Consider the following 22,929-nt stretch of genomic DNA (forward strand, 5'->3'; position numbering starts at 1 on the left):
GGAGAATAGGGGTGGTGATCAACCAGTTCAAAGCCACAGTTATGCACAGCAGCCACTGAAAGCAAGGACTTGTGTGCTGGAGTATTGTCTTAAGGAAACAAGTTTCCTTTTGTCAGTTTTCCTAAGCATTTGGTCTTCATAGCCTTTCTTAACTGCCTCTGCAAGCTGGCACAGTACTCTTCATTGATGGTGTAGCCCTTTTGAAGATAATCAATAAAAACAATTCCTTTCGCATCTCCAAAAATTGAGGCTGCCAGTTTCCCTGCAGAGGAAATGACCTTGGCTTGCTTTGGAGCAGGTGAGGAGGGATGTATGGATTGTCACTTTGTCTATGGCTGAAAGTGATGAATCCAACACTCATCCTGGGTTAGGAAATGTTCGAGGAAACCAACTGGATCTGCCTCAAACAATGTCAGATTTTCCTGTGAAGTGATTAGTTTGGTGTACTTTTGATCAGGTATCAGAAAATGTGGTACCCACCAAGTAGAAACCTCATCATGCACAATTTCATTGTGCAGAATATTCTCAACTCAGTCATAGGATATGCTAATAGCATTGGCTATTTGATACATATAGTCAATCACTTATCATCCATCATCATGTGATGAACATGAATGTTTTTCTCAGTAATGGCAGTTGCAGGATGTCCAGATGTTGGGCCATCGTCAAGACTCTCTGTTAGCCTTCTAAATTCAGTTGCCCACTTTTGCACTGATAATAAAACTGGAATGTCATTCCATAATGTAGCAACCATGTCAATATGAATGTCATTGGGGCTAAATGCTTTTTCTGCAGGATCTTGATAACACTACAATGCCAAATTTTGTCCATTTTCAAGAGAACTCATTACCAGTTTTGAAGTCTTCTTTGGACAGTGGGCTGTCACTTTATCTGGAAAGAAACAATGCAGTTATTAATAAAAAAAGGTTGAAATAATGCATGCAAGATTTTACAGCTCTAGCATTACTCCTTCATAGTCAGCCTATGAACTTTCCAACCCACCCTCATTTATGTTTGGAGAAGAAATTGTCATGTTTTTTTTTTTTTATAAGAGTAACAAATAAACCATAAAATATATTAAGGTTTATGGAGGTTTATTTATTTTTAATTTAGATATCAGTTTGGCAGTCTGTATGAAAACTTAAATGAATGAAGAAGCATTGATGTTGTACATACTGTTGTTTGATACAGAAATGTTTGAACCTGGTAAAAACAAATTTCTGGGTTGCAGATTGCCAAAAGAGTTAGCTACTTACCTTCTTCTTGACAAGGGCATTTAGTTGTAAAATACCATCTTGTTCCCATAAATACAAATTATTAATTCATGAGAAAATTAAGATATGACAACATGGAAGAGCAGTGCAACTATTGTTGCTGGACGTTTGAGTTCATGTGATCACTTATTTGTTATTTTCCCCAGGTGAAGTTTTTGATTACTTGGTTGCACATGGTCGGATGAAAGAAAAGGAAGCCAGAGCCAAATTTAGACAAGTAAGTTGCACAAACTTATAGATCATTTTTGTTTACTATCACTAAATATTTTCTCAATGACAATTTTTTCTCATAATTCTCAACATTCTTCCATGCACAATATTGCAAGTAATGTTAGTTCTTTGTTAAAATGCAGTAGCATTATTGTATCTTCAATATTGTAGTAATCTTACAAATAAAATATCTCTTCCATCTATCTTCATTTGTTAATAATTAAACTCCTAGAGCCGAGTCATTTGATATGGTCATTATAAAATACTCAAAATTATTTTTCTTAAACTTTTAAACATAGAACTGTGATTATGTCAGTAATGTTGGCTCAAGATTTGAAATTGGAGCCTTTTATATTTCAGCTAAAATTTTTAAACATTTTAACTGAATTTTGCAGCAAAACTATTTTATACATTATCTGTAGATATTTGTGGTGTATTTTTAATATATTAATTTCTTTTTTAGTTTGCATGAATACAAAGCTTTTCATATAGTTACAGTTGTTTATAATTCAATTTGTTTCACTTAAATTACCTTTTTATGTGTTATTACTTTTCAAAATTTGATAAATATAAAAGTTTTCTTTGAACTTTTAGCATGCTTTGTATCATCTGAAATATATCTTCAAACATACAGATCTTCCTATTATTTAAAAGAGAATTAAGATTTCAAGAGAAGTTAATTTCTAATGGTGAAATGGAAGCAGACTAAATATTAACAGTTTGTAATTTGTTGCTAGTGTGTTTATAATGTTGGGGCAATCAAATGTGATGGAGTGTCTAACTCTTACATCAGTATCTAGTTGTAATTCCATTTCAGACAAATGATAAAATTTTTCTGACAACCTTCTAGTTCATGCTAGTATGAGGGAAGATTATTACAAACTTATAACATTTTTACATCACAATGAAAATGTTCCAAAAAATAAGTTTTGCTCCTTTTCTTTATTTATATTTTAAACTCGGAAGCAACTATATTTTTCATATCATTGGTTTTGCTCCACATAGATATCTATATTTTGTTTTCTTTTATGAATGTAATTTTCAGGAAATTATTTAGAGATTGTGTCTTTTAAATTTCTTAAACTAACAGGTTTTACTTTAATTTTTGTTATATAGATCGTGTCTGCTGTACAGTATTGTCACCAGAAGCACATTGTACATAGAGATTTAAAAGTATGTTTTTAAATAATGATTTTACTTTAGATAACTTCCATGAAAAATAAACTGCAACTTTTATTATATACTTAGTTATTGAAATGTGAATCTTCAAGATATTTAATGTTGCTTAATTTAATTATAATATCTAATTGTAGCTTTAATGTTTTTGTGTGTTTATGTTAGATTACAAAAGCATTATGTGCTTTGCTTTGGGTATCACCACACACACACACACACACACGCACGCATATATGCGTGTGTAGCAAAATAGCTGAAATTAAAATTGTCTGATTACAGACTGAGTACAAACACTTCTTCGGTGTTTGTCTTGTGCTGTTTGGCAAAATGCAATATTTGATTTGTCTTAATTTTATTGAAATGAAAATATGTCACTGCTAGTAGGCATGGTTGGCTGGTTAAGAGGTTTACTTCCTGATCATGTGGTTTCAGGTTCAGACCCACTGTGTGGCTCCTTGGGCAAGTGTCTTCTGCTTCAATCAAAGCCTTATGAATAGATTTGGTAAATGGAATGGAAACTGAAAGAAGCCCATCTTATATGAGTGTCTATGTACATGAGTGAGTTTGTGTTTACCTCCTGTTCACTAGTTCATAAACAATAGCTTCGTGATGATGGTGTTCATTTACAGTTCAACATGAAAGCAAGTCTGGGTTGTTTGGTGGACAGGGAGGTTATTACTTCAATTGGAAACAAGTTAGGTTGGTGACAGGAAGGGAATCCAGCTGTAAAAAAAACTGTCTCCACATACTCTTATCTGACATGCAAGCATGGAAAAAGTATGATGATGGTGATGTTGATGACACTTCATGAATGAGTATTAGTGAAGTGAAGAGCATCCAGTTGTTAGAATTTGGAAATGTTTAAATTTACTGTATATACTTACTCAGTTCTAACATTAGATGGTGGTAGATGTAATCAAAATGAGATGAAGTAACTAAATTTTTACATTTATTGTCTTATTAAGTATTTAAGTATGATTATCAAGGTACCTTTTCTTTGATATTATTTTATTTCATCTGCTTGTTATTTGTAATTGAAATGACTTTACCTAATTTCAGAGATCTTAATTTTATTTTTTAGGCTGAAAATTTATTGCTTGATGGTGATATGCATATAAAGATTGCCGATTTTGGCTTTAGTAATGAATTTGTTCCTGGGAGTAAATTAGATACTTTTTGTGGTAGTCCCCCTTATGCTGCTCCAGAGCTCTTTCAAGGTTTGTATTTTGGAGCTTCTAAAATTTCTTTTGTCTGATTTTGTCTCCTCATATTATTTTATAGAATCTGACAATATTAAACTGGCAATAAGGTGTTGCAATTACAGTTTTCCAATTGTTTGAAGTAAAATGCTACTTCAGATTCTTTTATGCTACAACTCTTTAATGAAATAAAGGTGGATGAGTTAGCACAGTACTAAAGGTCAAGTTTGTTGGAGTTCAGTTTTAATGAATCTCCCTATTGAATACAGGGTCAAAAGACTGAGTGAAAAGTTTTGCAATACTTTGGTAACTTATTTGCTTTATTTGTCAAATTGCAACAGAAGTAGCTTAGCATTCAAAGTAGAGGTCATCGTGTTGCATTGTCTGAAGCCACCTTTCTGCCAGTTCTTTGATCCCACACTGATACCAGTTCTTTTCCTTCAAGGCAAAGAACTCTTTCACTGAAGTTTCCACCTCCTCTTGATTGCTGAAATATTGTGAGAGCAGGAAGTGAGCTATGGATCAGAACAAGTATTAATCCAAGGGAGCTAGGTTTAGACTATAAGTTCCTGGTGTTTTTCTGGGTCATTCAAGCAGTATGAAGTCTTACATTGTCTTACTGCAGAAGGGCTCACTTTCTGTTAACCAATGCAGTTGCAAACATCTACTTGCCCCTGTGTAGTAACTCCAGATGTTTTTGCCGTGGTTGTGAAGATGTTGAATCACACTGGACTGTGAGATGCTGAATTCACCCGATAGTCTCTGAGTGCTACTCACCAGATTTGCCTCTATAGCTTGGAACAAGGCCTCAGAATCCATGTCCTTGCCTGATCGCTGAGGTTCCTGCAATCCAAGTGAAATTTCTTGAACTATCTGGTTACTCTACTGTGCTTTCATTTTTCACACAACAAATGTTTTTAGTTGCTTCCACAGTATTATGGCCCAATTCAAACGTCTAAAGTATAAGTTCCCGTATTAGACTACGTTGCATGTTCATCTGTGTGGCTTTCAAATTACATGCAGAGTTAAACAATGTGTATGTCAGTGTGCCAACTACCACAATACGACCAACCTCAGTGGTTACCTTCCACAGCTTGAACTGCTTTAGTCATTTGAGATACATGTCACAAACTAGCACATCTATAATATTGCAAAACTTTTGCTTCACCTTTGTAAAAGGTAGGATAATATGAAATTTCTCTTACAAAAATTGGCTTTATTACCCAAGACAGAAATCAGTATATTGAAGGTATTACTAGAAAGCAGAATAAGTTTATCTGCCAACCAAATATTTCTACTGTGAAGTGAGTGTATGTGAACAAATTCCACTTAACTAATTTAAGCTAGTTAAACTATGTCTTATTGTTTCAAGAAATTCGTTTTGACAACAATCTAAAATCTACTTGTGGCTGTTAAAATGCTATTTTGTAATTTTCATGAATATTCATTAGTATTATCAGTTCTTATATTGCACATCTTTGTAGTGATGACGGTAAATGTTACCAGGAAGATTCATTTAACTCTGATTAGAATTTAGATATATTGTTACTCTTTATTTCTTGACTACCTAGCATTAACTCTAATGCTGTTCAATCAATGTTGTCTAAAAAGTAATTATTATGAACAGGAAAACAACACTAATAATGACAAACAAGGTAGTTTTACTAAATGAGAACCACAAAGTTGTTAATGTCTGAAAAAAATTTTGCTATCTTTTTATTTAAGTAACTTTTTAATTTTTCATTGATAAAATATTTTCATGAAATACACTTTTTTAGGTAAAAAATATGATGGTCCAGAAGTGGATGTGTGGAGCTTAGGTGTGATTTTATACACATTAGTTAGTGGATCATTACCGTTTGATGGTCAAAATTTAAAAGTAAGTATAGAGTTTGTTTATTTATTTTTTTAACTTTGTTTTAAAGTTGTGCAGTGAAGATTCTGTACTGTTTACTACAATGTGATGAATTCAAATCCTATTGCAGAATCTCTGTAAATCAGAAAATATTTCTCACCCAATCTGTTTAATTAAATACATACTCTTCTCAGTTTATGGTTGAGTGATGACTGCTATGAAGGTCATTGGCTGTAAAAATGAATGAAATAAAAAAAACATCCTTCGACTCAAATGACCCTAGGTAAAGGAATTGTTAAAATATAAAAGATAAAAAGCATCATCAGTGCTAACAAAAAATGGTTCATCTCATTGAAATCTAGTCAGGAAAGTACATCTGTGTTTGATTTTGGCTGATCTCTCCTTGACAACCTCTACTACAGATGATGTATCATAGAAAGTGTGAATAATTAAGTTGGCTTTTGTGAGACTGATCAGTTTGGATCAGTTAAAAGCTTTTAGTTATTACTTGGTGGTTGTTCCCAGAGTGGCTGATTTCAGCCCCATTTACAGAGGCCGGATTATATCAATATATTGTGGCATCTGCTCAACAGTCAGACTAAGTGACTAGCAGAATTGCTTTAAATTATATGTTCAGTCTGTTGAGGGTGTTCCCTGCCATCTCTCTTGTATATATTGACTCTTGAGTCACTGCTGTGGAAATGGTATTGTTATGAGGCATCCCAAGCACTGCGATCCAGGTGAGCTGTAATGATATATGATACCACTGTTGCAGTTTTAAAGGAATACAAAACTGATAACAAGAGCAAAAATTAATCCAGGCAAGTTCATGCCATCAGCCAGTATCATCAGGGATAGTCACTGATAGACCTGTCTACCAAGTTGTTTAGTGTTTGGTTTGATCTGGATTTCCATGTGGATAGGAACTGGGACAAAATTACAAGCATGTTGACTTGAAAGTGGGTTGAGAGGAAATTGTCTCTAAAAAGTTAGGCAGAGGTGAAAATGAAAAACACATGCATCACTTCATTTATATATTACTGCTTGATTATTGTACTTTATCCTATTCCTTATCAGACCGAATTATAGTATCTTCTCTTTTATTTCTTGTGCAAAGAACATGTTCTATTGATAAATTGGCCCTTCTGTTTGCCAACATTCTCTGTGCAAGGATTGGTATGCTGTGGTGAGCCTTTGTCAGCTACATCTTCCTTCACTACTCTTTCTTTTAACTGAACTACACTCCTGGGTCAAGTGAAGACGAGAGATGGATGCTTATCTTTGAGCACAACTAATAGTCTCAACACATCACTGTATCTGTTATTATTACAATTAAAATATGTCTACCTCATCTATTTCCTTCCTTCATATGTTTGCTAATCAGCAACAAATAGAATTCAGCAAAATTCAGTTGATATATAAAGATATCTATTTTGTTTTTCAAATATTTCTGAGTTTTATTATGCTTTTCTTTAATTTCTTGCTAGAATATGAGGCAAATATTTTTAACATTCTCACTTATTTTCAACCTCCAGGGTAACTTGGGATTTATATAAGGATGATTTTATATTACTCAGAACATATGAAATAAGGGCTAACTAAAGGTCTGAAAACAAGCATGGACACTTAGGACAAACTTATGAAAATGCAAAGGGTTAACATATCTTCAGGACATACTTTCCTTAATACTTGACTCAAATGGAAAGACATTTTTGTTACTATAATTTTTTAAATGTTAACTTCTGTACTGTTTGTGTTCAGGTATACAATTCTAGAAGCAAAATGGTTGTTAATTTCTTTTTATTATTATTATTACTGTTGTTGAATATTTTTCTTGGGTTGGTACAATAACTTGACAAAGATAACATCCTGTTATTAAAATATATTCACCACTCTTGATATTATCCTGAGAAATCAGAAATTGTATATGTATATTTGCAAGCACAACTTCATAGTTCATGTTTTAAAATGCCTGTGCATTATGTATTTTTTTAATTTAAGAGACGTTTTTGTTATATGTTTAGGTAAATCTGTTATAGCTTGAGGGCAAGCAAAACTATTTAATGGTGTTTATTAGGTCAAGTAGAAACAAAGGAAAATTTAATTAAGACATTTTATTAACCTTTTTGTTACCATATTTCTGTTGAAATACACTGTCTTAATCTCAGTTAATTTGGAAAATATTGAAGAATTTAGTAAAATAATGTTATTAAGCTGGTGTTAAGAAAAAAAATTAACATGAAATTTGTACGGGAAGTTTTAATTTAGATCACTTTAAAACAGGAAGTATGTATCATAGAATCAGGATCAGTCTCAGGCAGGTTGATATTAGTAAAAGTACTGGGTTGAGTAGTTTTTAGTAAATATATTCTTTAGTTACTATTTACTTACTTTTTGTTTGTTATGCATGGTAACTAAAATATCTCTGCCTGGTTAACTAAAATATTATTTTTAGAATTTGAAGAGAGTTACAAGCTCTTGCAGTCAACTTCTCATTCTTAGAGATCATTATAATCCATTAGAATTAGAATCCAAAAGACTACTGCTGAAAACTGAATTGAAAAACAAAAAAATTCAAATGTTTAAATGCAAAGATGATATGAAGTTTGGTGTAAGATTCAAGGGTATTAAAAACAAAAAGAAAGAACTTTTCAAATGAAGATTGAGTATAAAGAGAGAAATTTGTAAAAATTAGAGTACTGTGGTTTAAAATATTGTGTGTAAAAGAGAGAATTAAAAAAATTTTCTATCTAGGGATGACTGTGTGGTCAAGAAATTCTCTTTTGCAACTATATGGTTTATGGTTCAGTCCCACTGGGTTACCTTAGGCAGCTTTTATAACCCTAGGTCAACCAAAGTCTTGTGAGTGAATTTGGTAGGTAGATACTGAAAGAATCATGTAATGTTTGTGCATGTATATGATGTGTATGTATGTTCATATTTCCTTGTTGTGACATTGGTTGTAAACAAGTCAGTTATCATACCAAAAAAAAAAACTCAAAGAAAAGTCTTCTGTGAAAAACTTGTGCACTCTATGAGAAATATGTTGCTTGGAAATAGGGGAGGTTGACAGCAAGAAGAGCATCCAGTAATAGAAAATCTGTCTCATAAATTTTGTCTGATTCATGCGAGCATGGAAAATTGGATTTTAGGATAATGAAGAAAATTTTGCTAGATCCATGCAATTAATAGTGAATTTATTTTGAAACTTTGTATGTAACTGATACAATTTACATATACCAGGATAGCTTGCTATTATTATACTTGTTATTTTTTGTAGGAACTTCGAGAAAGAGTTTTACGAGGAAAATATAGAATACCTTTCTACATGTCAACAGACTGTGAAAACTTACTAAAGAAATTTCTTGTTTTAAATCCTACAAAGAGGGCTAATTTAGAGGTAAGATTTTAACTATATACTGAAAATATCTTTCTTTTATTAAATACCAACTTCTAAGAGTTTTGTTTTTTTAACTTTTACACATTAAAACTTGTGGTTCTGAAATATAGTCGATATCATTAAAATAATTTAGAAATATTGCTAGAACACTTGATCCTCTTAAAATTTCACATGTTTCTAATTAAATCTTTTAAAAATTTTAACTTGTAAAGTCATCTTTTAAACATTTAAAACAATACAAAACTTTACCATTTTGTAATTTGGTGTAATATCTATTATTATTCATATATATGTAAATTTTACATTTATAATTAAAGATTCAAAAATATTACAAGGCTTCATTAAATTTTAAAACTATTTTATTTTGCATGTTTTTTTAAAGTATGACATTAATAGTTATAATGTTTTATTTCTTTCTTTTTTTTTGTAACAATACTTTGTATATATAATCTTTCTTTTTAATATTTTATTTTTAAAATATTTTTTATATCTTTTTGAGTATTTGGTTTTGTTATTTATCTACTCAGCTCTGTTTTTCATTATGTAACTGTTTCTGAAGTCTCATCTGATTTTATTAACTGAATATCAATTACAATAAATTTAAGAGTAAACATCTAAATTTGATATATTTTACTCAGCACCATAAATGTATTAATAAAATTTATTCTTTTGATAGTTTAGCTAACTTTATCCTGATCAGTTATGTGGGATGTGAATCATAAGGTCAGAATATTGTATATTTTGATCTGATATAAATATTTACTGTTAATTTTAATTGGTTCAGTCAAAGATATCCTTCATTTACTTTTTAGCTTAAATTATTGATTCATAAGATGACATGACTACTTAGTACAATTTTCTTTAATTGCATATTATACAACAAATTTTAGTTAATCAATATTTTACATTGAGTCAGTCATGAATGAAGTGAACTCTTGTGATGCTAGACTAAGTGGATGCTTGATTTAGTGCTCAAAGCAACAATTTTTGATTTATCGTATCTATGAGGATACATATTCCATTTGCTTAAAACGTTATGGAATCTAGTGTCAGTCCTGAAACAGGTTTCCACTTGGAAGATAGAGGAAGAAAATGTTTTAATATCTGTGAAGAGCTTCTTTTGGTTTGCTATTTGGTATTTTCTCTCTGAAATTATATGTAAATGTGTGTGTAGCATATTTGCTCCTATTGAATACCAAAAGTTTTCTCATGCTATTCAAAATGGATTTTGTTACAAGAAAATGTATTTGACTTCAATTTAAATCGCATACTTGTGTGTGTACCTTGTCTTAACATAATGTGATTGTAAATGGGCATCACCAACCTACAACTGTTGTTTGTTTCCAGTCTCTCATGAGAAAATATTATTTGCCTGGAAACAGGTTAGGGTTGTCAACAGGAAGGGCATCTAGCTGTGGGAAATCTGCCTCAACAAATGACCCCTGCAAGCCTAGAAAAGCAAATGTTAAATAATGATGCTCTGGTTTTCAAGTACTGCTTTCTTCACTTTAGTTTGGATGTGTGTGTGCATGCACATGTTTGCGCGTGTGTGTAAATTTCTTAACCAGAATATGTTGGTCATGAAAATTCTCAGCTAAAGGATGTCCATTTTGTGCATTAGCTATTTTGTTTTTATTATCTTTATTATGAAAGAGTATGTGAATGCAGTTATTGTATGATAAACTTTATTTGCTTCTTATAATTCAATGCCATCTTCCATTTATAAAAAGTATATATATCTCTGAAAGTATTTTGGCAAAGTAAATGGGAGGGAACATCATGTGAATTTCTAGAGGCTCTATAAAGTTTCTTTGGAAAAGTAGTTATCTCTTTTTCAGTTAATTACTGGAGAAAGAAGTGTGTCTGCCAAGAAGAATGGTACCCTATCCAGAACATTTCTATTTCTTTCACTTTACACTGCAAAAATTATAAGCTGTTGCAGCCATTCATTGTAGATCGTAATAGGTTTTTTTTATTATCTAGGGGCTTCTAAATAAGCGTATTTATTTGAATGTGTATTCATTTCTGATATTGAGCATAATTGTCCAATAATCTAGAAGCATAGAATAGTTCATTCAGATGAAGCAATGGGGGAGACAACCAAGATACCCACTGTTTGATGTATGACACAGTAACTCATGTTTTGGAAGGTTCACATCTAGTCAGTTCAGGTTCGCTTTTCACTAACCCATCATTTACAAAATAGGTATGAATATTGTAAGGAAGTGAAAATACATATTCCTCATTATCTTGTAACAAAATCTATCTTGAATAGTCTTTGAAAATTTTCAGTGTTTAACTCCTTGACATTTAAAGTGACTATATCTGACCTAAATGTTCTACCAGTATTATGTTCAAACTGGCCAAGTTGGACCTCTCACATCCACCTAAAATTCCATTCTAAAAATAACTTATCATGTCATTGAAATCTTGAAGGTATGAAATAATGCATGATTAATTCAAAACAATGTGAACAGATAAACATTGCATTTGACAGAATAATCTAAATGCTAAAGGGTTAATAGGGACATGTTGAGGTTAAGTGTAGCACTTGCTATGTTTATATATATATATATATATATATATATATATATATATATATATATATATATATATATATAAACACGCACACACTCATTTAATAGTGATGGTTTAACCTTAGGACTCTTTCTATACAGTGGACTGATTGATGGTAATGCCTGTCATTTACAAGAGATTTATTCCACTTGTTTTAGAGAGAGAAAAAGTGCTTAGAGCTACTTGTGAAAGTGCCTATGCTCATTTACATACATATGTTCAATAAACGTACATTTAGCTTCTCTATATGAATAGACTAGTTTCCTACACACACACTTTTTGAACATGAAGGAAATAAATGTGACAGAAGGAAAACAGAAGTTGGTAGATGAGAGATCTTAAAAGCTTATTGTTAACATCAGCTGAAATAGGTTCTTTCTACTTATATTGTCCCTGAATTTTTATATATCTATCTCTAGTTAGATGTTTAATGTGAATGCGAGCAACTTGATCTGACAATTGTCACAAACTATCATTATTGATCAGAATAAAGTAGTTAAAAGGACATACAGAGAAATAGCTGAAAGAAAAGTAGATTTTTAATAAATCTTAACTTGAATTTTGATTGTAACTTTTAACACAAATGAGCAAACTCCTTTAATTCATTGATTTTCTTTTCTAATTGTTGACTTCCTTGTCATTTTGTCAGTTGTATATGCTTTATGTTATGACAAAGTTTTTTTTACACCATGTATATTGAAGTAATTTGTTTTTCACTTTGACCTGGATTATTAAATTTCTTTTGAAGTAATTTGACTCAAATAGTTTATTTACCTACTTTTTTAAATTAAAATTTTTTTTCCATTTTCTAAATTCATCTCTCTGTAGTCTCTTCATCTTTTCCTGCTCTTTCTGTCCTCATTCTTTCTACCATATGCTCTTTTTTCCCTTACATTTTATTTTTGTTTAATTTAATTTTTCTATTCCTCCTCACTTCCTTCAATAGCAATGAGTGAAAACATTTTTTTCCTAATTTTTCAAACTGCTAAATACATTTAATTTATTATGGAATTATTTTAAAATTTATTTACAGAAGCTGAGTAGAGTTCCTTTTGTTTCTTTTTGCATGTTTTTTTTTTGTTATATATAAATTTTATTGTAATATCTTAATTTCTTTCATTTACTTTTTAGGCTATTTTGTAGCAACAAATGTCACAAGTAGTTGCTTATAATTTTTTCTTTGTCTTTTCTTAAACCAGGAGCTAAGTAATTCTGTCTTATCTATTTGTAATTGTGATATAAGAATTTTTTATCAAGTGCTAAATGGTAGTGGATATTTATGTTTCAATGATTTCAGATTAAAAAAAATTACATAGCATTTAGTTAATCTCACTCAAGATTTATAAAACTAATGTTGATAGTAAGTTTTAGATCATATGATTGAAAATTAGATATGATGAAGTTAGGTTGACAAAGGACAGGCGAATGAATTTGAAGGCTGTATCTACAAACATTTGTTTATACTTCTATAGACTAGTAAATACTAGGTAGTTTGATTATAACAAGAACAATAACTAAATAATTCAAATAAAACCAATATGTTTACATAGATCCACATTTGTAAAGTGCTATGGCCAGTTGCATATTGTTGTTGCATCAAGTCTTTTGACCCTTCAAACTGCTAATCACCAACTGTGACACATTTGGTCAATCAAATGAGCTCTTTGTCAAACTATGATGAAAGTACAACTGTTGTTTGACATAACATCTGAATGCAATGACTAAGTCATCAGCTGTATATTTTGGAGTTCACTTCAGCCTCACAACCCTTTTATGTGTCAGTATTTTTACTAAAATCCTAAATTGTGTGTTAGTAGTATAGTTTCTTTCATATAATAAGCTCTTCTTAGAATTTGTAGATAAATATAGGTTAAAAAGTTTAAACAGAAGAGGTTTTGTTTAGTGCCATTATATAATAATATATTGCAGTTCTCTTGAGAATATTTTGTTTCTTTGTCACTAAGATCCACCACAAACCTGATGTGTGGTATGGATATCTATCTGAATTATACATATGCCTGCCTAGTCTTTAGAAACTACACAACAGACACCCACAAAATCACAAGTATTATTTGTCCTGTTATAAGGCAAATTGTGTTACTTTTATTTTTTAAGAAATATCCAAATTTCCCTTGAACCACACCCAATACCATTTGTGAAGAAAGGAAATGATGAAAGACCAAGATAAAATGGAATCGTATTAGCAAGAGGTAGATACATATAAAGTAAGAGAAGTGTGATAGTATCAGTAAAAGAAAGATTAAAAATTATTTGTGTAATGTCAAACTCTGTTTCTCTTTCTTCTGTCTCTCATTAATCTTTCATCTTCTCTGGTAGAATGGAATACAGAGAGACTAAGAGAAACACATAAATAGAAGGTCATAGACAGGAGAGAAAAGGAGAAAGGTGGTATCACATGAATGGAAAGGCAGAGGAGAGTGGTGGTGTGTTTTTATTGCTATTTTTTGTTGGATATCAGTGTTTGGATATTCTAGAAGTAGTAGCCAAATGGACATTTAATCACACCCTACTGCTTAACATATGCATATGTTTTGTATAGGTCAGCACAAGAAGTTTCACTTATCTTGACTTGTATGTATGTGTATATGGATACGGACACAAACACAAACAGGAAATAGAAAATGGCCTTATAATGTAATTTGAGAAATCTTTCTCAAACTACACCATCGTGTATGTAGATGTCTACATTCCAGCTAGAACTAGTAGAAATAGCAACCAAATTTTCTTTCTCCTTTAAATCACACCCTAGTCTTATGTTTGTAAGAATAAGCTGAGTAGAGTAACTTCTATGCAGTAGCTAGAGGTGGTTGAAATAACAATTGTATATTTTCCTAAATTAACACCCCACCATTTCATACTTGTGTAAGTCAACAAAGATTTCTATGTGGTTGCTCAACCTGCTAGAAATGGTGGTAGATGCATCACCCTTAAGATTCCCCATAATCTGGATGTCAATCATGTCAGGAAGATTTGCTAGATACAGATTTTTCCATCTGACTGTAATGTGTACTAAAATCAGCAATGGCTGCCTGGTATTTTGTTGATACTATAACTGAGCATCTCTGTGCACCTCTGCTAATATGTGTGCATGTTCATGTGTACATGTACATCTATGTACATATATATGAGAGTGTGTGTGTGTGTATCTATATATATCTATATATACAGAGAGAGGTAGGGGTGGGTGCATACGTGTGTGTCTATACATATATAAGCATACACTATGTATGTATGTGTGTTTGTATTATCGTTGATGATATCTTTTCATGTCACAAATTTTATTCCATTGAAATTAATGTTTTGAGATGGCTTATAAGTCTATTTTTGACTTAAAAGACTGTGCTAACAGATATATTGGAACCAACTGAGTCTAAGAGTCATAGTAGTTGGCCTGCTTTTCCCTGTTGATATTCTCTGTCAGCCTTCCCTTCTCGGCTACTTTCAAGGAAGTAGCACATTCTCGTACAGAGTAAATGATCAGATGCATCAGTAGTCCATGAGGAAGGTGTGTGTAAGCTTTCTTTGGTTGATCCTTGTATTGCCACTTCTGATTTCCAACTAAATGCATTTCTTCTTGCTATCCACCATAATCATGATACATATACGTATGTTGTCATCTTCACAAAAGATTCAAACAGCATTGTTTTACTAAAAAAACAACATTGGTGCTCTGTTCAGTACAACTGTTGAAATTGAAGGTTTTCTCTTCTCCCCATTACATTTTAACATCTTAAAAAAAATTTGAATAAAAAACACAGTGTATTCCATGCCTTCATTTACATCATCAGATTGCATCTTGCATATTGATGAGGATACTACCTTAATGAGAGGCAGTAAAGCAGAAGTCCAAGATCTCATCACCTGACTGTGATGAGCATCAGCAGTGTATAGAATGGAAGTCAATTTAGAAAAAAGCAAGATACTGATCCATAGCCACAATCAGAATGTAGTAATTAACATCATGCTGAATGGACAAAATCATGGAAAAGTGAATAACTTTAAGTACATTGGCTGAGGGCAGCAGCCCCATAAAAAGTTAAAAGCAAAACTTGATATAGTATCATCTGCAGTGATGGAGCTGAATGCCATATGAAAAAGTAGTTCCATTAATTAACCGATAAACCTCACACTGTACATGTGCCAAAGCTGGACACTCACAGCAGTTGAGGATGTATGCTTCAGAAGGCTTTTTTTATGCATCTCATATACATAGCACAAGAAAATCAACTTTGTTAGGCAGCAAATCACCAACTAATGCTAGCAAACAAGAACTCCTTGTAACAGTGAAACACTGAAAGCTCTCCTGGTATGGACATTTATCCAACACCATCAAAGACTGGCAGGGTTTCAACCCTATGTTCCTTTCATGTATAATGAAGGCTAGAAGCCAAAATGGATAAATTATAAGATGCTTGTGTACAAAGTGTGCTGTTGCATGATAGGGAGATGTTGGGCTTCAATGTAGATTTGCAAAGAGAGAAATGAAATGAGAAAGTTCTTCCGGATGAGTAGCATTAGTGTGGGTGAATGAGTAGAAATGAGCTGAGAGAAAACCCAAATGTAAGTAGAATCAGCTACCCATGCCAGCATGGAAAGTGGCTGTACTTGCTAGAGTAAAAGTGTGTGTGTGTGTGTGTGTGTGTGTGAGAGAGAGAGAAAGAGAGTGAGTGAGTGAGTGAATGAATGAATGAATGAATGAATGAATGAATGTACATACATGCAACCCTCTCATCAGGTACATGTTTGTAGATGTAAGAAAAGTTTGCTCATTCAAATTTCAGAAAGGTGGGATTCGTTTTTTTTGTTTTGTTTTTTGTTTCTTTTTGTAGATGGAATAAATTTAATTTATATAGTATGATGCCTTTAGTTCAATAATATTTTCCTTTTTATTGTCTTTTCCAATTTTGTTTATTATTTTATTTCAGAATAACTGGAAGGAAGAAAGGAAAATAAAGCCTAGTTGTTCATAATAGTAGTGTAGTGATGCATCCAAATTAGTTTTTCTCATTTGAAGAATTCTTCTTGGAATTTTAATATTAGCTGAAAGAACCAAATTAAAATGGTTATATAAAATAATTTCTACAATTGTTCAAATGTTGTGAAAGTGTTTGCTACTTGTTACACTGAAGAGTTAAAAAGTTTCTTGAAATATTTCCAAAAGTCTATCTTTTACCATTTGAAATGAAAACAAATACATTGATTACATAAGTAATAATTATTGCTCTATAACATATTGCAGTTTCAAAAAGAAACATTAATTCAAAGAACCTTTCAATTATACTACAGTTGTCTTGCATTAATTAGTCACTCCATAATTGATTTTGCTTTTATATTTCCAATACTGATTTGGATGCATTGCTACAAATTTGTTAATGATTGTTGTTGTTACTAACAATGGATTGTTCTCTTCCTTTCTGCGTAACAGACAATAATGAAGGACAAGTGGATGAATATAGGTTTCGAGGATGATGAACTTAAGCCTTATGTAGAACCACCACCTGACATAAATGATCCACTTCGAATAGGTAATTGTATATATATAAAAAAAAATGATGATCCTATGAGCTTGTTCAGATTTTGTTTCCATACCATGGGAGTGGAAGCAACAGGCTGAACAGGCATTATTATTCTTATCATCATCACTACCACCACCACCACCACCACCACAACCACCACCACCATTATGTTTACAATTACTTTTATTTGTCGCCCTGCTGATCTAGTGGCTGTGCTAAGGGACATCCTGCGAAGGTCTGCTGCTGCAGTGCAATATGTCTCTTTTCTCAGGACACCAGGATTCTTACAGAGAGATACCTGTCAAAAATCCTTTGCATGCAGTTTTTTTTTTTTTTTATTATGCATTTTTTTTTTGTTTCAGAGCTTTGTCGTATTTGTTGTTGTCATCTCTAAGTGGGCTTTGTGGTTGTCTCTTCCACCCATTTGTTTGCTTGATTATCTTATTTTTTATGTGCTGAAAATCAGTTTGTCTTTTGGTCTACAGACCATTATGCGAGACCGCTGGATCAATGTTGGGTATGAAGATAAAGAATTAAAGCCTTACAAAGAGCCATGTAGAGACAAGCTTGATCCTAAGCGCATAGGTAAATCAACGTTATGCAACGTTTATCAAATATTTGTAACAGGGAAGACCTTGATTTTTCTAGCATGTTTGCTACCTGTCAGTAATAGTTCAGCTCTATATTCAAAGAGGGGTGTACAGTTTGAGGAGAGAAACTGTGTGTTCACCATTATTGAGATTATGCCCAATTTACTTTTAGCTTCAAGTAGATGTGCAGGTTTTTAATAATTAAACATTTAATGTAGTTTTAAAGAATTGTTAGACATACTTTGAAATCAGTCTGTAGTTGCCTTTTAAATTGGGAAAGTAAATAACTTTTTATAGAGCTTTTATGAATCGTTGAAATAGAAATAGCTAACAAGATTTCTCCAATAGAGGAGGAGGTTATTAACTTATCAGTATTGTTTAACATTTCATTGGCAGACCATGTGAGTAGAAAATTTATCTCACAATCACCTGATTCAGTATTCAATCCTACTATGCAGTTTCTACTGTTGCTTCAAGTTGACCCAAGCCTTGTAAGGGAAACTAGGTAGGTAGAAAGTGTATGGAAGCTCAACTGAGAAACTGTCTGTTGAATGGTAGATTTAACATCATTACTTGGCTTTCAGGTGCTTGTAACAGAGTTCACTCTGTTGCAGTTATTTTAGCTAGGTATTTAGTCTGAAAATAACCACACTTATGGTTTTACCCTTTCTTTCCTCTTGTTCCAGAGGTGTGCAAAATAATTAAATGTCAATAAGATTTGAAAATCTTGATTTGATTTCATTGAAAGAAAGCTCTTGAATTTACCTATAATATTAGCCAACTATGATGTTGAGGATTCAGAGATTGGGTTGTGCTCTCTTATCATGAATCCTTCATAGAATTTTGATTATTTACATTTGAAATTTAAGTTTAGCTTTAGAGAATTCATTTAATATATGATATACATGCTTTGTTGTATATAGGTGTGCATGTACATAATGTTTGTGGCATTATATGTATATATAAACTGGGAAATAGGTATTTCAACTATTATTTCACTTATTTGTTTACCCCTCTTTGAGCTGATGTACATTTTTACTAAAATCCTAATAACATGATTATGAAGATTCCCTGGTACAAATAGCATATTTTTCTGCTACTGCTTTATAAAAAAAAAAGAAATAATTTCAAAAGCTTCTTTGGCATTTAAGTTTCTTAAACACATTGCTTTTTAGATGCAAGTAATGTGGTTAATAAATGAACAATCACTCTTTATTTAATCCAGTTCCTAATATCACTTGCATGCTATGCATTCACTTACCTCTTGCACTTCTCTAATTTGCATCACTTTTTCATCTGTATGTCTTTATCTTGTCTTTCCATGGATGGCTGTTGTCTTGTTCAGTGTTTTGAGTAATTTCTTTGCTGGATGTAAATTATTTATACACCTTTTCTCATTTGCTAATTTGTTCTTTTTAAAAACTATAACTCATATTACTTAAAAGCATTCTTAGCAAATTCTGAAATTTAATTGAAACAGTGTAAAAGATATAGACTTTAAAATAAACGTGATGGTTAAAAGAATTAAATTTGGAAACTCTAATTTCTCTCAGAACACTTATTTCTTTGATATTGAATATATTTTATGGACTAGTGCTAAAAAAAAAAAAAGAGGGTCTATAAAAATGCTTTATATGGTTCAATTAACCTATGTCCAAAGACAGTCCCTAGTGTTTTGGAAAAGTGCACTGTTCATTTTACCTATTCAACATACTCAGTTAAACAATTAGTGTATAATGAGAATTCAATCATCAAAAAGGTAAATTAAAAATACTCAACTTTTTTACATATGTAAGAAGTCCAATTAATGAAACTTTTCATGTAAACCATAAAGAATAAAAAGGAAGAAAAAGTCAATAATCAGGAATAAACACTAAAGAATATTGACCATACTATAATAATTTTGGTGTGTCATACTTAATTAGCTTTATTTTAGCCAAATTCAAAAGTGTAATGAAAAAAAAGAAAGTAACCCGCATGCACTTTTGTTGTAGTTAACACAAATATATTCAACAAGTAGTTCTTGACAGTTTAATTTTTTTTTTATTATTAATAATGGATTATTTGCTTTTCTTTTTTTAAATTTGGGATCAAATATTTGTAGCATTTATATGGATGCTATTTGTGTTTTAGGATTCTGTTGAATGTTTCTGCTGGTGGTTTTGTTGGTTTATGTTATGTCACTTCCATAGTTTACTTTCTTAAATGTTTCTATATTGAGGGGAAAAAAAGCTATTTGTTTAGTAGCTTAGTAATAGGTTTACATATATGGCTATGCACATTGTCACATTATTCATTTGCGCGCATTATATATTCTATACGCATTTCATTAACAATTATTTGTATTTTCCTAGACTTTGAAGATTTTTTTTTATTAAAACTGCAATATACTGCAGATGTTGCAAATTTATGACTATTAGTTTCTCTTAACTTCCTAAATACTTTCTGAAAATAGTCAGATATTGGGTAGATTTCTTTTAACCACATTTGGGTGGTTCCAAAAGGAGATATTAATTAATATTAAATTAAATATTTTCCTCTGTTGAATAACAAGATTTGATTTTGCTAGATAATTGTCATCAGTGTTGGATGACATAACAGTGTGCTTGGCTGACTACAACTTTCACTTCTATGTCATAGTTGAATGATTGGTTAAAGGCACAAAACACTATCTCTAACAGTATGCAGTTGGACATAAAATCTACCTTGCATGCTAGCATGGGAAAATGCAGTATATTGAAAGATGTTTATAAAACTCTATTATGAGCAGAAATGCATGTGTTTATTGTCCACAAATGCTCTCTTTTTGGCATTTGTAGTCACATCTCAAAATATGATCATTCTGGATAGTGTAAATCTTTTTGCCTCAAACTATATTGATCAATTTGAATTATTGGCAAATCTTAGTGATATTTTCATATGTTAATTTTTAAAATTGCCATTAGTTCTTGCAGTACTTTCTCAATATTTTGTACAATAGTTGTAAGTTGTATATTGATCTTCACATTTTTTTAGAGAAGATATTTCACAAAGTATTGGATCTAACTGATACCTGAGTAGATTGTAATATTAGCTAGTTGATGCAAGGTACTGTTATTTCTGTGTATCATTTCAGGTTAGTAGTTATACAGCAGCTCTTTTGTATGTAATGTTATAAGAGACAGATGTTTGTGTGTGAGTGTATCAACTTCATTAGTTCTTGTCTTATTAGTGCATGCAATTAGTTGATTTCCACATAATTTATTTCCTACAACCGGGTTAGTTCTAAACCAATTATTACAATTGTATAACAATATAAATGAAGTAGAAAGTGAATATGAAGTTTATCAAATATTTTTTTCAAATTCATTCTTTCAATTCTCTTCCCTGGTTCTTTTTTCTGGTTCTAACCAGTTGCCTGTGACCATGTTGAAGCCACATATTGTCAAAACACTTTAGAACCCTCAAGAGTAATTTTTTCAATCAAAAGTTTTAAATATTAGGTAATTTTTCTTCAGACATTTTCATTGAAGTTAAACTGTTGTTGTCTCAATGCTTCCATTTCATTTTGTTACTGTTTTTCCTTCTTTCTTTGGAATATAAAGAAAATGTTAATTTTCCTTGAGTGAATTAATCTGACAAAGGAATATAGGTAAAAGTTGTCAATTTCTGTCATATCTGTAGGTTTTATAAAAAAAAATTTGTTGTTGAATTTAGCTTTGTATAAATATAATTCTAAACATTGCACTAGCTTGTATTCTATATATTCCTGCAAAATCAATTTCTTTTTTTCTAATTAGTTTGGAAGAAAGAATTCTGTTTAGTTTGAAAATATACACACTTAGTTCTAATAGAGGTACAAAGTATTAAACCTCTTGATTATGTTCAGTATATATTATTTTGATGAATTTTATATTCATTCATCATTTTAACAGAACAAGTCTACTTGAATGAATTATGAATATGATTTGTTACGTAGTAATAAATATATACTATGAGTACTAAATTTAACTGTGTCTTAGTTTAATAATTATTAGTGTTTATATTTAAATACAAAGGTTGACTGTTTTATTGGTTACTGATAATGAAAGTTTTGAAATGAAAATTCATTTTATAAGTAGACAAGTTTTTTAATCATAAGAACACATACTTGGAAAATTTTACTGTCATAGCAAACTTCACTCCTCTCTCTTTTTTTTTCATCCCACCTGTTCTGTCTGTCTGTCTCTGTCTGTCTGTCTCTGTCTGTCTGTCTCTCTCTCTATCTATCTATCTATCTATCTATCTATCTATCTCTTCCCTCCCTCCACATGTAGACACAAGTCTATACGTGCCAGATCTGTGGCTAAAGTTGCTAGTGAAAGGAATGGATTTCAGTCATTTCAAGAGGTGCTCTTCATCAGATTCTACCTTCACTAGCTGTTTCTCTAGTTTGCAAGATTGACAAATGCCATTTACTCTTTGTGTGTATCTATATTTGTATATGTTAATAGTGTATATGTATATGCATATATTGTTGCATTGAACGGAGGTGTGTTGATGTATGTTGTATCCAAGAGGTAAGGTGGAGAGGAGCTTCAGCCAAGTTCCCCACAGGCAAGACACATAGGTATAAAATCTCATGGGAAGGTGACAGTGATGGAATAGGTGGTGCGGGCATACTTCTTGCAGAGAAATGGGTGGATAAGGTCATAGAGGTAGTCAGAGTACTTAAGCTCAGGCTAGTCTTGCAGAATAATATAGCTTCAATTAAATCTGCCTGTGCTCCACAAGTGGGCCTACCAAATGAACAGAAGGACCACTTTCATGATTTTCTTCTGCAGGCTACCTCAAAGATGAGTGACAATGATCTTATCTTTGTGGCTGGGGATTTCACTGGGCATGTTGGACGACAGCCTGGTATCTTCCATTGTGTTCATGGGGGCTATGGAATTGGTCCCCGAAACGAAGAGGGAACAAGGCTACTGGAGTTCTGTGATGCAAATAACCTTTTAATCTGAAACACCAACTTCAGGAAGCTAGCCAGCTACCTGATAATCTATCAATCTGGTGAGTCTGCTAGCCAGATTGATTTCATTCTCACCAGACAGTGGGATGCATGGTTGCTCTTAAATACAAAGACCCTCCCTGGG

At 31.8% G+C, this 22,929-nt stretch overlaps 1 protein-coding gene across 1 annotated transcript in view; it reads left to right on the forward strand.

Annotated features, from left to right (window-relative positions):
• Positions 1 to 22,929, forward strand: part of LOC106869493 (MAP/microtubule affinity-regulating kinase 3) — a 139,306-nt gene that overhangs the window by 33,875 nt on the left and 82,502 nt on the right. The window contains exons 7-12 of the mRNA XM_052971982.1: positions 1,421 to 1,491; positions 2,601 to 2,657; positions 3,742 to 3,877; positions 5,638 to 5,738; positions 8,995 to 9,114; positions 17,138 to 17,237. Of these exons, the coding sequence (XP_052827942.1) occupies positions 1,421 to 1,491; positions 2,601 to 2,657; positions 3,742 to 3,877; positions 5,638 to 5,738; positions 8,995 to 9,114; positions 17,138 to 17,237 (585 nt within the window). The remainder of the gene's footprint in view (positions 1 to 1,420; positions 1,492 to 2,600; positions 2,658 to 3,741; positions 3,878 to 5,637; positions 5,739 to 8,994; positions 9,115 to 17,137; positions 17,238 to 22,929) is intronic.

Source organism: Octopus bimaculoides, chromosome 11 (genome assembly GCF_001194135.2).
Source record: "Octopus bimaculoides isolate UCB-OBI-ISO-001 chromosome 11, ASM119413v2, whole genome shotgun sequence".
NCBI classification, from domain to species: domain Eukaryota; kingdom Metazoa; phylum Mollusca; class Cephalopoda; order Octopoda; family Octopodidae; genus Octopus; species Octopus bimaculoides.